Consider the following 16,044-nt stretch of genomic DNA (forward strand, 5'->3'; position numbering starts at 1 on the left):
ATGAATCAAGTGAGACGTGAAACGAGCCAACAGATAACCAGCTAAACTGGGGCTTCAAACTCCAACCAATCTCTCAATGAGAAGCCAATCTTGCTGTTGATTAAACTCGTTATTTGATTCCACAGCTTGTTGCTGCTCTCATTCTGCCACAGCAAATATTTCCAAAACTGTTGATTTTCTGTTTCTTCTAAGAACACCGTCAAGATGTTTTGGGGACATCGGAGATCTACCTTACAGAGACCCTCACCTTCCTTTATGTTCAGATAATGTGGTTAGCTGGTGATGTGGCAGCTTGTTTTGTGTCTCATTATTGTTTGGCTCCTCATTAAGGGAAAAAAAAGAACTAAGGGGTCTGAGTCAAGTTAATTAAAACTAAGGCAAAAGAAGTTAATTAGCAGCAAAAACATGTCACAAATGAAGAAAATGGTTAGAATGAAAACCTGCAGCCACTGCGGCCCTCCAGGACTGGATTTTGACACCCCTGTACTAGATGATAGGCTGGAAACAATTCGAAGTTGGAGTAACGTTTCCTTACTACAATAATATAATAACAGACCTAAATGCATATATAACTGAGAATCATTGTTGTTTTAAGAGGAAAAAAAGAAATGAAGGGTGTATGTTTGGCAGTGAACTCCCTGATTTAATCTCCTAAGCCTTCCAGTGACCGTCCCCTTCAGTAAGTTCTAAAGTCCTGTATTTGTGTGACAGTAGCACTTATGATAGCTTTACATATGCTTCGTAATGTGTTTGAACACCACTTAAAAGATAATTAAACCTAATACCATATGTTACAAATGACAATTACTTCTAATTTGATGTCCTCACTAAAGACATTTTATAAACAAATGCAATTCTATGTAACATATCAAGAATAACAGAACAATCCTAAGTCTTTTTCTTATAAATAACTTTTATCAGAAAGGCTTGCTCCATCCATATATTATCAAAGTATTGTATTCAGGTTAGGATGGGTAGCTAAAGTACCAAACAATGTAGATTACTTATACTAGCCATAGGGAAGTGTGGTCCATGTTATATCAACTTCATTTTTTAATAAACCATATAAATAATAATGTGAAGTTTATGGTTTACTTTCTTGAGAAAATCATGTGGACCAGTGTTTTCCTTTCTTTCTTTTTAAAAACAAAAGCTCCCAGGTGCAAATGATGCAAAGTTAGCTACCTTTTTATATGTGCCTAATTTTTCACTTTGAAACTCTTGAGAAAATAATTGAAATGAAGCTAGAATGTGGAGGATGAAAACATTTCTTTGTGTTAAAAGTTTGGCAGACAATAAGAATCTTTATAAAAGCTTACAAGACTGGTATTTACTGCGAATATAGACGGAGACCCAAGACAAGCCGGTTAACTGAATGAAATGTTCAACTGACCATATGGAGGAAACTTAAATGGATACAATGCCATAAGGGAAATAAATGCACACCTGAGGCCTCATGTATAAACGGTGTGCACGCACAGAAATGTTATGTGAGCCTATTTCCACGCTCACTTCGAGATGTATAAAAACTAAACTTGGTGTAAAGCCACGCACATTTTCACAGCAGAGTCCCCCCCACCCCTTGCGTATGTAATTTTCCGCTCGGTTTTGCAAACTGGCAGCACCCAGCGTCAAAGCAGTGCTACTGTTTCTGTGGTCTGCTTTTCTTTTTTAGATTGACATCTATGATGCGGGTTTTATAAAATGTACCAAAATTAACTGCATATTATTTACAGATTTAATTCACTTGACTGTAATCATTCTATAATAATATAATGGTGCACGGAATCGCCAAACTATTCTAACTACCATGGCTGCTTTAGTGTAGGGCTGCAAAGATGTAATCAATGACGCGTCATAAACAGAACCTTCAATAGAGGCTCCAGTCACAAAGAACCACATTGGTTTTTGTAACTGCAATGCACTTACATGAACATCCGGGGGGCAGTATCGTCTGTTACTGTTTGTCAAGACTGCACACAGTTCTACCAATGAAGAAGAACGTCTGAGGAGAAGAAGAATGTAGAGGAAAATAAAGGTGGTTGCAATGGAGAGTTGCATAGAGCCCCGGTTTTCAAACCTTTTTGAACAAGTACCACTCTGCGAGGACCAGTAAACCGAAGTACCACTGTCAATGAATCGTTAATTTACGCCGTGTTGTTCTGAAGAAAAAGTCACTATAAAGACTATAATTATGACGTTATAGTGATATTAAACTAATTAAGGAAATGGGTGCCCGCGCTAATAAAAGCCGGCTTGGAGTCTTCCACGCATTTACAGTAGCATACTTATACTATATAGGATTATATGCAACATCGATTCGTGGAAAATAAAGGACCACATGAGTACCACTTGGCATGACTTGAAGTACCACCAGTGGTACGCATACCGCAGTTTGAAAACCATGGGCATAGTGGAGGGGGAAGGAGATGGGAAAAAAACTGAGTGTGGGAGCACTTCACCAAAAAAGAAACAAAAGTTGAATGCAGATTATGCAACGCGGAGCTTTCTTTTCACGGCAGCACCACCGCGATGTATGAGCATCTGAAATGCAAGCATCCTGGAGCTGTGATGCTGCCGTCTCTTGAGAGGTAAGATTTAGCAAGTAAAGTTAGTGTCACGTGTTAACGTTGATGTTTGTACTATAATGTGCATATCAAGGTTTCGACAATGATAGTTAACCCTTAAACCGACACATACTTGGGGGTTAATACACCCCTGGACACCAAATACTTTTTAGCTGCACTTTTTAAGTAAACGTCACAATTCACAAAGAAAATGTGAAATTTTAATGGAACACGTATTTTGTTTCATGCAAAGAGCATCACAATTACTGCAACACTGATCATTTTACACACTGCAAATGAACTGTAAAAACTATAAAAAATCAATTATTATATGTTCAAGGTGCAACTGAAGTCATTGGTGAAATTCAGTAAATCCAACTGCGCTTGAACTGGCTGCACACAAACACACAGAGGTAAACTCTGATGCTTGCAGGCTCGTCTAGTGCAGCGGCTCAATCCCAGAGACAGTGGTGCTGCAGATCTGCCGGCGCCGGCAGTGGTCGTGAGCTGGCTGCTCAACGAATATACGGCTTTGACTAATCACCTCCAGTGTGCTGGCAAATTGGTCTGAAGCAAATATAGCCGGCTGCGGGGTTCAATGAATATACATCGCCGAATATACTCGGCTCCAGCGTGCTGGCAAATGTCACTGAGAAACAACTTTAGCCGGTTTCGGCGGTTTAAGGGTTAAGTGAATATAATTTCAGTTATGTTTGCTAACGTGTTTGGAGCTATCGTAAACGAGAGAATAGGAGTAGCTGAGCCGTCCCAGTTTTGTTTTCTTCATATAATATTTGAGTTCATATGAACTAACGTTAGGTAACTTGTGTTTTGAAATATATCAGTAATTAGCTTGTTACATATTTTACTCCGTTATTTTTTATTTTGGCATAATATAGTACATGATGTGATAAACTATATATAACACTTTTCCTTCAGAGAGTGATGATTAAAACATCTTTCTCTGTCTGCAAAATCATTCTTGTGTATTCCTGTTACCTCTACTCCCTCTGAGTGTCTCTTCTCAGCAGCTGGGAACATCGTCTCAAAGAAGAGAGCCAGCCTCACACCACAGCATGTCGAAATGCTCACGTTCCTGCACTGCAATCAGGAATATATGAACTGAATCTTTTATAAACTGTACATTATTGTTTTATTTTATTTGAACTGAAGCTTTATTTCAACTTTTGGACTTTAAGACACACCAGTGGCCATTTTTGGATAGGTTAAATGCACTTTTTTTGTTTAAAGACTATATGCACTTTAGTTTGTATTGTTTAATGTATTTCTTTTTTATTGTGATGGTCACACTAATATAAAAGATCTGATTATTTTCAAATCCATATGTTTCACTGGTTGTTATATTAATCTGATTATTATTAACTTTAATCGTGTTAATGCAGAGACATCAGGGTGACATTCACAGGTAGACAGACGTGAGCAGATGAGGTAAGACATGCACTGGAGCCCAGAACAAGATATGCAACCACAGGTCGCAGTCATCAAAATAGTCAGGCATGAAATAATTGTGACTAATCGAAAAAAAAATTGAACGATTAGTCGACTACCAAAATAATCATTAGTTGCAGCCCTACTTTAGTTTTGTTAAAAGACATCGCAAATGTAAGAATTAGAAGAGAGTGCATATTTACAGATGATAATGACTGGCTTCTAAGTCGATTTTGATTTCCAAGAGCTATCCTCTTGGAGCTGTGTGCTGAACTGGCACCAGCTTTACAAAGGCAGACTCTGAGGAATTGTGCTCTACCTGCTCCTTTGCAAGTCTTGCCCACTCTCAGGTTTTTAGCCACAGGAGCTTTTCAACGTGAACTTGCTGACGATGGGGTATTTCACAAACATCACTGAGTTGCGAGATGCCAGTTGTATAAGATGGTATTATCCACTTATCATCCAGATAGATGACACTTCTTTACACTGTGGTTGAACTGGAAAAGTGCAATTTGCAGCCATGTCCGGTTTTCCAAATGTAATCGGAATGGTCAACTGCACACTCATTGCTGTTACAACGACGCTGGACAAGTTGCATCAGCCAAGGATGATTTACCAAAATAATGAGCTGGCATGACATCATATATAGCTGGAGAACCTATAAAAACGGCAGCTCTGCACAGTTGTAGGTGCTTATTCCAACTAGTGCAGCAAAGCGGAAGCAGTCCTTATAAGGACAGCGAGTCACCTCAAAGTAAAGAGCAGAGAATCGATCTGTTGTGCCACTTGGTGCTGTCACTACTCTGTTAAGGCACCTTCACAGAATTAATTTGCTTATGTAAATAGGAAGCATTTCCACTCTATTAATGTGCTGCTCTATAGTGCACAGAAAGTGTGTCGCAGTGTACAGAACAGATGTGCTATGATGAACCTGACCCACCAAATGATCAGCCAAGTCAGACTGTGTTACAACTTTGTTTGAATGTAATTAGTAGAACGTAAAAACAGGTAATCAGATACAGCATTTATTTTTTAACCACTTCATTTAATTTGTGGTCAGTATCACATAGTACAGCCCTTATATTCCTTAGTTCATTGGCCACATCTCTTAAAGCATCCACTATTGCATTTTGTGACTCCTGAACAGTCCGTCAACACACAGCCAGATAACCTCCCAGTGGTTTCCGAGGCAGAGATGTGTGTGCAGCCAGCATCCAAAGATAAGCTCGGCACAGCAGCATCATCACCGCCTGGGCATAGCACGGGGGTGAGCTCTTGTAATATTGTCTGAAACAGAATAAACAGATGGTGGAACTGTGACTGGCCTTTTCACGTCGATTGTGATATCTGACTAATTCTTTCAGGCACTGTGCGACTTCCTGAACTTCAACTTTTGAGTGTCTTTGCCACACTTTTGTTGCTTATACCTGGGGTTGCCAAGTCCAGTCCTGGAGGACCACCATGGCTGCAGGTTTTCATTCTAACCCTTTTTTAAATGAGTGCCCTGTTTGTGCTGCTCATTAACTTGTGAATTCATTTTTAATTGAACTGCTTTTTTAAGATTTGTTCCCCTGAATTTCTTCATCATTAATCTGAATTGCTTCATTTCTTTCCTTAAATGGCACCCAAACAGAAATGAAATGTGAAGTGAGGGAGCCAACAGAAGACCAACTAAGTCAGGGCCTCAAACTCCAACCAATTTCACTCCAACCAGCTGCTTAATGAGGCGCCGATTCTTGTTGTTAATTAATCCCGTTCTTTAATTTCATGGCTTGTTGCTGCTCTCGTTGTGCATTAGCAAACATTTCTGAAATTGTTGATTTTCTCTTTCTAAGAGCACTATTAAAATGTTTAGGGGATCTGAGCAGATCAACATTCCTGAGACCTTCATCTTTCTTTATTTTGTGGATGTGGATTTTGTGGAATGGTCTGCCTGCTACTATAAGAGATGCCCCTTTGGACTCAGCTTTTAAATCCCAGCTGAAGACTCACTACTTCAGTGTAGCACACCCTGACTAGAGCTGCTGATTAACTGTACAGACTGCATCTCTGTTGTTAGTCATTAGCATTAAAACATAAGTAACACGATAGTTAGAATTGTATACTAACCCTCACCTATTCTGTTTCTCTTCTCGGTACTCAAATGTGGCACTTGGTCCCACGGCCCACCTGCCAAGTTGTTTTGCCTGCCTAAGGAAAAGTCATCCCTGATGGAGGATTGCAGGAATCGTGGGATAGAGGGGTCCTTTCATCGGATTGACTGGCCCAACACTGTTTCAGCCATGGAATGGCTAAATTGGGGAGGCAGCTTGAGGTCTCCAGGAGTCTAAAATTATCCAAATCTTATTATGTGATATCATCTACTGTTAAATTCTGCTCCGTACTTCTAAAAAATTTTTATTTTTTATTGAGGATTTGTTCTGTTCTGTGTATTGTATTGTATTGTATTGACCCCCTTCTTTTGACACCCACTGCACGCCCAACCTACCTGGAAAGGGGTCTCTCTTTGAACTGCCTTTCCCAAGGTTTCTTCCATTTTTTCCCTACAAGGTTTTTTTTTGGGAGTTTTTCCTTGTCTTCTTAGAGAGTCAAGGCTGGGGGGCTGTCAAGAGGCAGGGCCTGTTAAAGCCCATTGCGGCACTTCATGTGTGATTTTGGGCTATACAAAAATAAACTGTATTGTATTGTATTTTAAGATATTGTACTTGAACATCAGTTGTTTTGGCTCATTTTGTATCTCATTATTGTTTGACTGCTAATTAAGGAAAAAGAAACAATTAAGGGGTCTGAGTCTTCAAGAACAAGTCAATTACGATTAGTTCAAAAGAAGTTAATTAGCTGCAAAAACAGGTCATTCATTAAGAAAAGGGTTATAATGAAAACCTGCAGCCACGGTGGTCCTCCAGGACTGGAGTTGGAGACCCCTGGCTTATACCACTGTGTAAGCCAACAAATAGTAGATTTTTCCTTGCCTCCATTTCGCATTTGCTGAAATTCTTAGCTTTTTCACGTGCCTTTTCCATATTTTTTTAACCAAGCACTGAACGGAAGGTGTTATGCAAACTGATTTGCATATTAAAATATGCAAAATTCTGGGCGGAGTCGGGGTGGGGCTGTAGGCGCATGCATGTGTGTTAAATTTTACATTTGTTGGGATTTGTAAAGGGCAAGTGCATGGAACTTGGTATACACACAGATTTATGCCTCTGGATTCTTTTGTGCGTGCTCACATTTCTACTTTTGTCTGTGTGCCATATTTTAATATGAATTCTACGCACAGCGTTATACATGAGGCCCCTAGTCTACACCTTCAATTAAGATATTTAAATTAGGGATTCAAATTATTTTTTTCAGTACTTTCAATGATCCATTCATTAATTTTTTGGATACGTACTCTTCAAGACTAAATTTAGGCATGTTAGGTGATTCTGTTTTACATCTAAAATGAAGAGAAACCCTTAGGCAGATTACTAATTAAAGCATCAAATTAAAGACACCACTGGTGTCACAGTGCAAACTTGAACTCTGTGTTGTGTTGAAAAACAAACACACATATTAACTGACTGACTGGATTCTACTAGTTTTATTTTTTCGTGGGGAAAATGGCAAACCTCCCAGCATAAAAACCCTTTGCATCACGACTCTTGAGGAACTTTTATTTTTTTTTGGATGCAACACCCTTACATTTGTTTCTGGACACTTAAATGGAGTGTCCAAAAGAAATGATACTGGAAATGTGTCCATTTAAAGATGCTCTTCACTCCACAGTCTGAGAAAGCGGAGACTTTCACAACATGCAATACATTTTTATAACGTAAAAATCTCTTTTCCCCCTAAACGTTCACTATTGCTGCTGTCACTACCATCTACAATCCAAACAGAATTTAACGCTTGATAGCATGCAGTTGACTATTAGTGTTGCAAAATGTGAAGCATTTGCAGTTTTAAGAGAAAAGGGGGGAAAAAAAGAAATATTCACCTGGTGAACAATTTTTCCAAAAGCTTCCTGTAGTTTACCGTGAATTGTTGCCAGTTTCTTGGCATCCCTGTTAGCTTCGTGGATTGGAATCAGCACCTTGTAAACCTCATTCACTGCTTCGTACATTCCTGCCTATTGATAAATTCAGAAGACATGTCCATTCATGAGAATGATTATAAACTTCAGATTCCTATTTTCATTCCTTGGTAGATTCGGTCCAGAAATAAACAAGCCTTCAACTTTTATTTAGCTTGCATAACAAAGTTATTAATATATGTAAGAACATTTCATAATTTAAAACCATACTTGCAGAGGCATACTGACATTGAAAAGAGTTGAAATTGCATAGATCTGACGTAGCACCAGACCATCATTTGTGATATGGAGCAAGAAATGCAAGGGCAATAGTGTGGTACAGAAGAACATGAAGGCACGGACATCAGAAACTGATTAAAAGGCAACAGAAAACACCCCAAATAGTCACACAATGAGCAGAAAAACACTTCTTAAGAGGGCTGCAAAAGAAACAGCTACAACAAATCTTCTAATTAAAAGATCAACAGTTAACTTTGCTGCTACCCTCAAAGATTTTTTTTCCCCAATGCACTGTGTTCTTAAAGGCATGGGAAACTGGCAATGCTTAGCGCTTTCTACCACACAATGTACCCTCACCATTGAAAAAGAAGCAGCAGCCTGTTCCAACAGTCCCACAAGTCCTGCTTCAGTGAAGTACTTCCCAGAGCAAATGCCTTCTTCATCAGGAGACACCACATCATCAGATACTGCAGACTCTTCTAACACATTGGAAGAGATGTTCTGTTTAAAAAAATACATATACATTTATAAATTTGATAAACTCCTTTAAACAAAGTGTACAAAAGTAAACATCGGTACAACCAAACATGCAGTAACTAAGTTAAAGTATACATTTTGATTAAGTGTAATTTAAATAAGTACATCACACGCAAGAGTGTGTTAAGAATAAGGAACAAAACTAATCACATACATTTATAAACTATTATTACAAAAATAATTACAAAAAGGGCAATAACCAAATAATGTGTAGTCAATGGATCCCCAAATACTCCTGGGTCTTCCTTGAAGTGATTCTGGTTGTTTGCTATAACAAGGGCAGAACGTAATTTTTAAATGTGAGGGCCAGCAGACTGGCATGAAAAACAATGCTAATTACACTATGCCTGTAGTTTGCATGTCTCCTTCTGTGGGTTTTGTTCAACCAATACTGAAGTTTATCTGCCACATCTCAAAATAGTGTCCCCTGGGCTGCGCTTCTGGAGTTGATTTCTGCCTTGCACCTCTTGCTGATTGGATACTCTTCTTCTTTTTTTATTCGGCTGCTCCTATTAGGGTTGCCACAGCGGATCTTCTTCTTCCATATCTTTCTGTCCTCATCATCTTGTTCTGTTACACCCATCACCTGCATGTCCTCTCTCACCACATCCATAAACCTTCTCTTAGGCCTTCCTCTTCTCCTCTTACCTGGCAGCTCTATCCTTAGCACCCTTCTCCCAATATACCCAGCATCTCTCTTCTGCACATGTCCAAACCAACGCAATCTTGCCTCTCTGACTTTGTCTCCCAACTGTCCCATCTGAGCTGACCCTCTAATGTCCTCATTTCTAATCCTGTCCATCATCGTCACCCCCAATGCAAATCTCAGCATCTTTAACTCTGCCACCTCCAGCTCTGTCTCCTGCTTTCTGGTCAGTGTCACCGTCTCTAACCCATATAACATAGCTGGTCTCACTACCGTCCTGTAGACCTTCCCTTTCACTCTTGCAGATATCCATCTGTCACAAGTCACTCCTGACACTCTTCTTCACCCATTCCACCCTGCCTAAACTCTCTTCTTCACTTCTCTTCCACAATCCCCATTACTATGTACTGTTGGTCCCAAGTATTTAGGTTCCCTAAATGTGACTAAGTGGATAAAGGGAAGAGAAAAGCCAAGCAAAATGACACCTTTTATTAAAATTTAAATGACACCTGGATAAAGGGAATGAATGGATGATTTATTTACTTTGTTTGTTTAGTTAGTTTGTTAAAGCACAGAAAATAATCATTAGAAACAACCTACACCAAAACTGATAGGCTTCATAGATTGACATTTAAACAGACAGATCATTAGTCCTTTTGGACAACTTATGATGGACTTGGCTCTCCACTTAATTGTGGAGAAGTAGACAGCATTAGAATATAGCAACAGAAAAAAGATTACATCCAAACATAACACCTGACTGTAGTTAGAATATATGGTAAGTCAGGGTTTTGGAGGAAGATAAAGCTAGCTCTCCTGACAAGCCAGTAAAGGCCCATTTATAATCAAGTATAGACAGCTGTGGATGTAGCTGTGCACAGAGGATGTACACCCTGGACTTTTACAGCACAAGCATTCAGTGGGCATCACTGCACAGCTGTAGAATCCACTAAAGTTTTTTGTACAGTCGTTGGACTGTATAGACGTGAGTAGCGACGAATCATTTCAAACAATTGTTCCTCGAATGAGCCCATGTTTCTTTGTCTAGCATATGCGCAGTCGAAACACAAAGAACTGCACAATCACAAAATTATGGAGGAACGAGGGTCCACATGCCATGACAGCTGATGCAATTTAAATCAGGCGCACCATCGGAGACCCTTGCAGCAACATCCATCCATCCATGTTTCAACCCGCTGAATCCAAACACATGGTCACGGGGGTCTGCTGGAGCCAATCCCAGCCAACACAGGGCACAAGGCAGGAACCAATCCCGGGCAGGGTGCCAACCCACTGCAGGACACACACAAACACACCCACACACCAAGCGCACACACTAGGGCCAATTTAGAATCGCCAATCCACCTAAACTGCATGTCTTTGGACTGTGGGAGGAAACCCACGCAGACACGGGGAGAACATGCAAACTCCACGCAGGGAGGACCCGGGAAGCAAACCCAGGTCCCCAGATCACCCAACTGCGAGGCAGCAGCACTACCCACTGCGCCACCGTGCCGCCCCAACATGAACACGCTAAATATAAAAAGAGGACTTAAGCTATCACTTTGGTCCTGAGTGTGAAGCATATCCCAACTAGCAGCCAAGGGTGGGTAAGTCTACAGAAATGTACAATGCAGCTGGCTGGCTAGCTGGGATATCTGGGATGAGGGAGTCGACACTACTTTCTAAAAAATCATTTGTTCAATCAGTCCACAGGCAGAAAATGTAAAAATCGAGTGTCCGTTCTTCACATAAAAGGTACATGGACATTTCAGTGAGAGGATGAAGAATGTGTGCCTGTCAAAACTTTTGGGAAAAACTGACATGGCAGCAAGAGAAGAAGTAAAGCATACCACCTGTTTTAAAGGACAAAATTGTTCAGAAAGTGATAGTAAAGATCGGTATAGGCAATGCCAGTCCAAAGTATATATTCATGGCTAAAGTGTTTAGTGAGCACTTTCAAGGGATTATAAATTCAGTATAGGGAATTCAAGGAGAAGTACAAGTTGCTGGATATTATAAGAATTAGTATAAGTTGCTGGATATGACTCAATAGTACAGGCATTCTTTTTCAAGCTTCATAGGAAACATTTTATGGATATTGGAGATGCATGCATATACTCATACCACGGAATTAAAACAATAAACATGTACATAAAATTTCCTTATGTTAAGAATGATTATTTATAACATCTTCTCCTATTATAACTGGCTTGGTGACAAGTCCTTCTTCCATGCTGTTGTTACACTAATACATACCTGGAAGGTCACACATCCAACAGGCAGGTATTTACGATCTTCCAGCATACTAAGATATTCAGCTACAAGAGCCGCTGAGTGTACCAAACACTGAGCTGCTTCGGCGTGATTATTTCTTTCTGAGTGTTTCCCTGCCATATTTTGAAGCCAGGTCAAGCGTAGGTCTGGAGATGTTTGGTAACCTTTGGCAATTCTGCATGAAAATATGAATGACACTATTAGAACAAATAAAGACGCAGTCAGAAAATCCACACCACTCAGTATATCATAAAATGTTTGGATTCAGACTCTACACCAAGGGGATCTTGTGGAAAAATAATAAGCAAAAAATGATTAACAAGAAACGATTCTGTATGTTTTCTGTATCTGTGGGGAGAAAATGGAAGCTTACACTTTACCGGATTTAGAATACGTTTTTGGTCAGATTCTTGACAAAATTTCAATGGCTAATAATAATAAAAAAAAAATCAATTTTAATCTCATGGTAAAATTACAGTGCACTATTTTGCTTTATACTAATAATTGCATTCTGGCACACTTTTAATAAGGTTAAATGTCAATCTTCATTATTTATATGCAGATCATGCAGTCACGATTAAAGTATTAGAAATGGAGAACACAAAAAGGACAGATTAATGGCAACAGCTTGTGGCAGAAGGCTGGGGGCCAGACCCAACCGGGACGCCTGGAAGGACCGGGAGGCAGTCTATATGTTCCCCGGTCCACGAGGGGGCAACCGCCCTGGATGATGAGGGGACCACGGGGACAGAGCAAAGAGGCTCAAACCCACTGGGGCCCGTGGCCACCACCAGGGGGCGCCCGAGCATCATGGAGCCTGGGAAACCTGTACTTCCACCACACCTGGGCAGGTGGAGGAAGAACATTCCAGGGACGCCAGAAGTGCTTCCGGGTGTTAGGGCGGCACTTATTTATTTTTAATAAATTTGCAAAAACCTCAAATAAACATTTTTCACGTTGTCATTATGGGGTGTTGTGTGTAGAATTCTGAGGAAAAAAATGAATTTAATCCATTTTGGAATAAGGCTGTAACATAACAAAATGTGGAAAAAGTGATGTGCTGTGAATACTTTCCGGGTGCACTGTATACCCATGTGCCACTCAAGTATGTTGCTCCCTTCACTAGTATGATAACTGCCACCAACAAGCAAACAGTGTAAGGCAGCATCAGAAGGCCACACAGCACAGACCTTTCCTCTATTTAATATATGAAGAACAGCGTCAGCATTTCAGAATGGATTTCAATTCCTGGAAACACTTCAAATACCTACCTCAAACAAAATCTCCTAAAAAGCAATCAGGGTTGTCTCTTGAACCTCAGGATTTGTTCACTGAATGTCAGCATTTTGTATTTTCAGTACGCAGTGATGTTTAGTGGGTTTCTACTATGAATTTTCTGGCTTTGTTCACACACATTAAAACCTTATTTCTATAGAGTATGCTTGGTCTTCACCTGAACAAGTACCTGCTTGACCTTCCTGGAAGTTTTTGTGGTTTTATTCACACATGTCCCCAGTGTGGAAATTTACTAGAAGATCTTCTTGTTGTATAGTTGTATTATAGGAGGCTAGTGAGTGGACAATTAATTATGTAGGGCATAAAATGCACCTAATAATGTGGCTACTACGTGTATGCATACCATTCACCTGTATCTTATATCTGCTTTACTAATTTTGCAAAGTGTTAGACTTAACTTTATTTGTCCCCAAGGGGAAATTAAAATAGATCTATTAGCATGAATAGCATTCTGAGCCTGTCAGGAAAAGGCTACGAAATAAATAAATGGAATTAAACTGAATCATTACCTTTATACTATCCCCTGCAGCATACAGTTGTGACATTGTGCTAGAAAAACATTATAACTAACAATAACAGTACACAAGCAACCTGATCCACATTGAACTAAACATCACTAAACTAAACATGTTTTATCATGTAAAGCACTTTGAGCTAAAATGTTGTTGTTGTTGTAAACCAATCATATATTGTCGATGGTTAATGTAATAAATGCCCTTTTCTGCTCAAAGTGCATCAGTTTACAGCCGCAATTAAACAGTTAATGCACAAACTTTCCAATATTTTTGGAAAACTATAAGGTATACACTATCAGTTCAAATTACAGGTGATCCCCCCCACCTATCATGGAAGTTGTGTTCCAGACCCATCAGCGATAGGTGAAAATCCGTGATATAGAAGGACGCTTGGGAGCCATCGTAGAGCTTAAAAAAAAAAACGAAAAGTTCACAAACACTTTGCTCACAACAATCGGACCACAAGCAAGGTGCACGATACGCAGAGAACTGAGATATGTCGGGGACCCACGCTCGCTGTTCTTGCGAGATTACACCACGTTAGCAGCAGCCAATCAGAGCCCAAGAGAATGAAAATCCTGCTCTGATTGGTTGAGTCTCCTCTTTCAGCCAATAACGGGCCTTGTAAGAAATCGTCTGGGTACTGTAACACGAAACCCTTTGTTTACTGTAGTGTGCAATGTACGCATATTTAATGATTTACTGTATTGCTTAAATGTTCATTATTTTATATACATATTGACTTTTTACTGCATTTTAGTCAATATTTACAGTTAGGTTATAATTATAAATTATAATATGTATTGTTCTAACGAACTCTTGTCTAGCACGCATAGTGACAAATGAAAAGCGTTTGTACATTTCGTTATGAACTGAGACTCTGTCTACCTATTCCTGTATGTAGCAGTACGTTTTATAATTAGTAGTGTATTGCTTAAATGTTACGTATGCGTTAGTTATTATTAACTATAATATTGTTCTAACGAACTCTTGTCTAGCACGCGTAGTGACAAATGAAAAGCGTTTGTACATTTCGTTATGAACTGCCACTCTGTCTACCTATTCCTGTACGTAGCAGTATGTTTTATAATTAGTAGTGTATTGCTTAAATGTTACGTATGCGTTAGTTATTATTAACTATAATATTGTTCTAACGAACTCTTGTCTAGCACGCGTAGTGACAAATGAAAAGCGTTTGTACATTTCGTTATGAACTGCGACTCTGTCTACGTATTCCTGTACGTACCAGTATGTTTTATGATTAGTAGTGTATTGCTTAAATGTTACGTATGCATTAGTTATTATTAACTATAATATTGTTCTAACGAACTCTTGTCTAGCACACGTAGTGACAAATGAAAAGCGTTTGTACATTTAGTTATGAACTGCGACTCTGTCTACCTATTCCTGTACGTAGCAGTATGTTTTATGATTAGTAGTGTATTGCTTAAATGTTACGTATGCATTAGTTATTATTAACTACAATATTGTTCTAACAAACTTTTGTTTAGCACACGTAGTGACTGCTGAAAACCATATGCTTTGTTATGAAATGGCTGCAAAGTACATTACAGGTAGGATATACTTATTTTTACTCCATTTTTATTTGTATACAGTGCAGGTATATATATGTTATAATTACAGTAATACATTGTTGCTATTAATAGTTCAGCATAGAAAAATGCTTATTTCAATGTAAAACATTGTCAAAACCCCTCAAAAATGATCACTATAAAAACGCAGATTTCCGCGATAGAAAATTCGATATGTTCCACAGAAAAATCGGCAATATAGCGGGGGGTGCGATAGCTGAACCGCGATATAGCGGGGGATCACTGTATATTTATTTTGTTAATTAGGAACATCCTGTATAAGTTTATTATTCCTATAATCATTACTGTCCAGTTCAATTTCTTGAAAACAATGACAGGTGAAAATGCACCCATCAGAGCATAAGCAAGACATTAAACTGCCATATTTAACAAAAATGCTTCACCTGTACATAAGGTCAATCAGCATTTCTGGATCTTCTTGGTGCTCCTTCATTTTCACTGTATCCGAAAGGATCATGTGGAGATTAAAAACAAGATCCTGAACCTGAAAAAAATTAAAAGCCTTCAATAAGTATTTAATAATACAATATGTTAATATTAATATTTTCATTATTACAGATTTCTATTACCTGTGAAAAAGTGCGGGCAACCAATTCTCATGAATACAAGAGACTGTGGAAGATTGTGGGTTTGTTTCCCGGTTCCTCCCTGTGTGGATAGCACTCTAATTACTGAGAAAAGCGCTATATAAATTTAATGAATTATTATTAGTAGTAGTAGTAGTAGTTCTAAGTCAAGTTTTACTCGCAAAAAGAACAGAGGCAACCCTTCATTATTAATGAAGCCAACATTTAATATATTAAATGGACTGGAGACTTGTCTGATTAATCAGCGCTCACCAACACATCTA

The 16,044-nt window shown here is 39.0% G+C and overlaps 1 protein-coding gene across 10 annotated transcripts in view; it reads right to left on the reverse strand.

The window, feature by feature from the left end:
• dock7 (dedicator of cytokinesis 7) overlaps window positions 1-16,044 on the reverse strand; it is a 281,118-nt gene that overhangs the window by 49,238 nt on the left and 215,836 nt on the right. For all 10 annotated transcript variants that reach the window (XM_051932685.1, XM_051932692.1, XM_051932691.1 and 7 more), the window contains 4 exons: window positions 15,578-15,678; window positions 11,753-11,945; window positions 8,668-8,811; window positions 7,996-8,127 (listed from right to left, as the gene is read on the reverse strand). In XM_051932685.1, the coding sequence (XP_051788645.1) occupies window positions 7,996-8,127; window positions 8,668-8,811; window positions 11,753-11,945; window positions 15,578-15,678 (570 nt within the window). The remainder of the gene's footprint in view (window positions 1-7,995; window positions 8,128-8,667; window positions 8,812-11,752; window positions 11,946-15,577; window positions 15,679-16,044) is intronic.

This window comes from Erpetoichthys calabaricus, chromosome 10 (assembly GCF_900747795.2).
Source record: "Erpetoichthys calabaricus chromosome 10, fErpCal1.3, whole genome shotgun sequence".
NCBI lineage: Eukaryota > Metazoa > Chordata > Cladistia > Polypteriformes > Polypteridae > Erpetoichthys > Erpetoichthys calabaricus.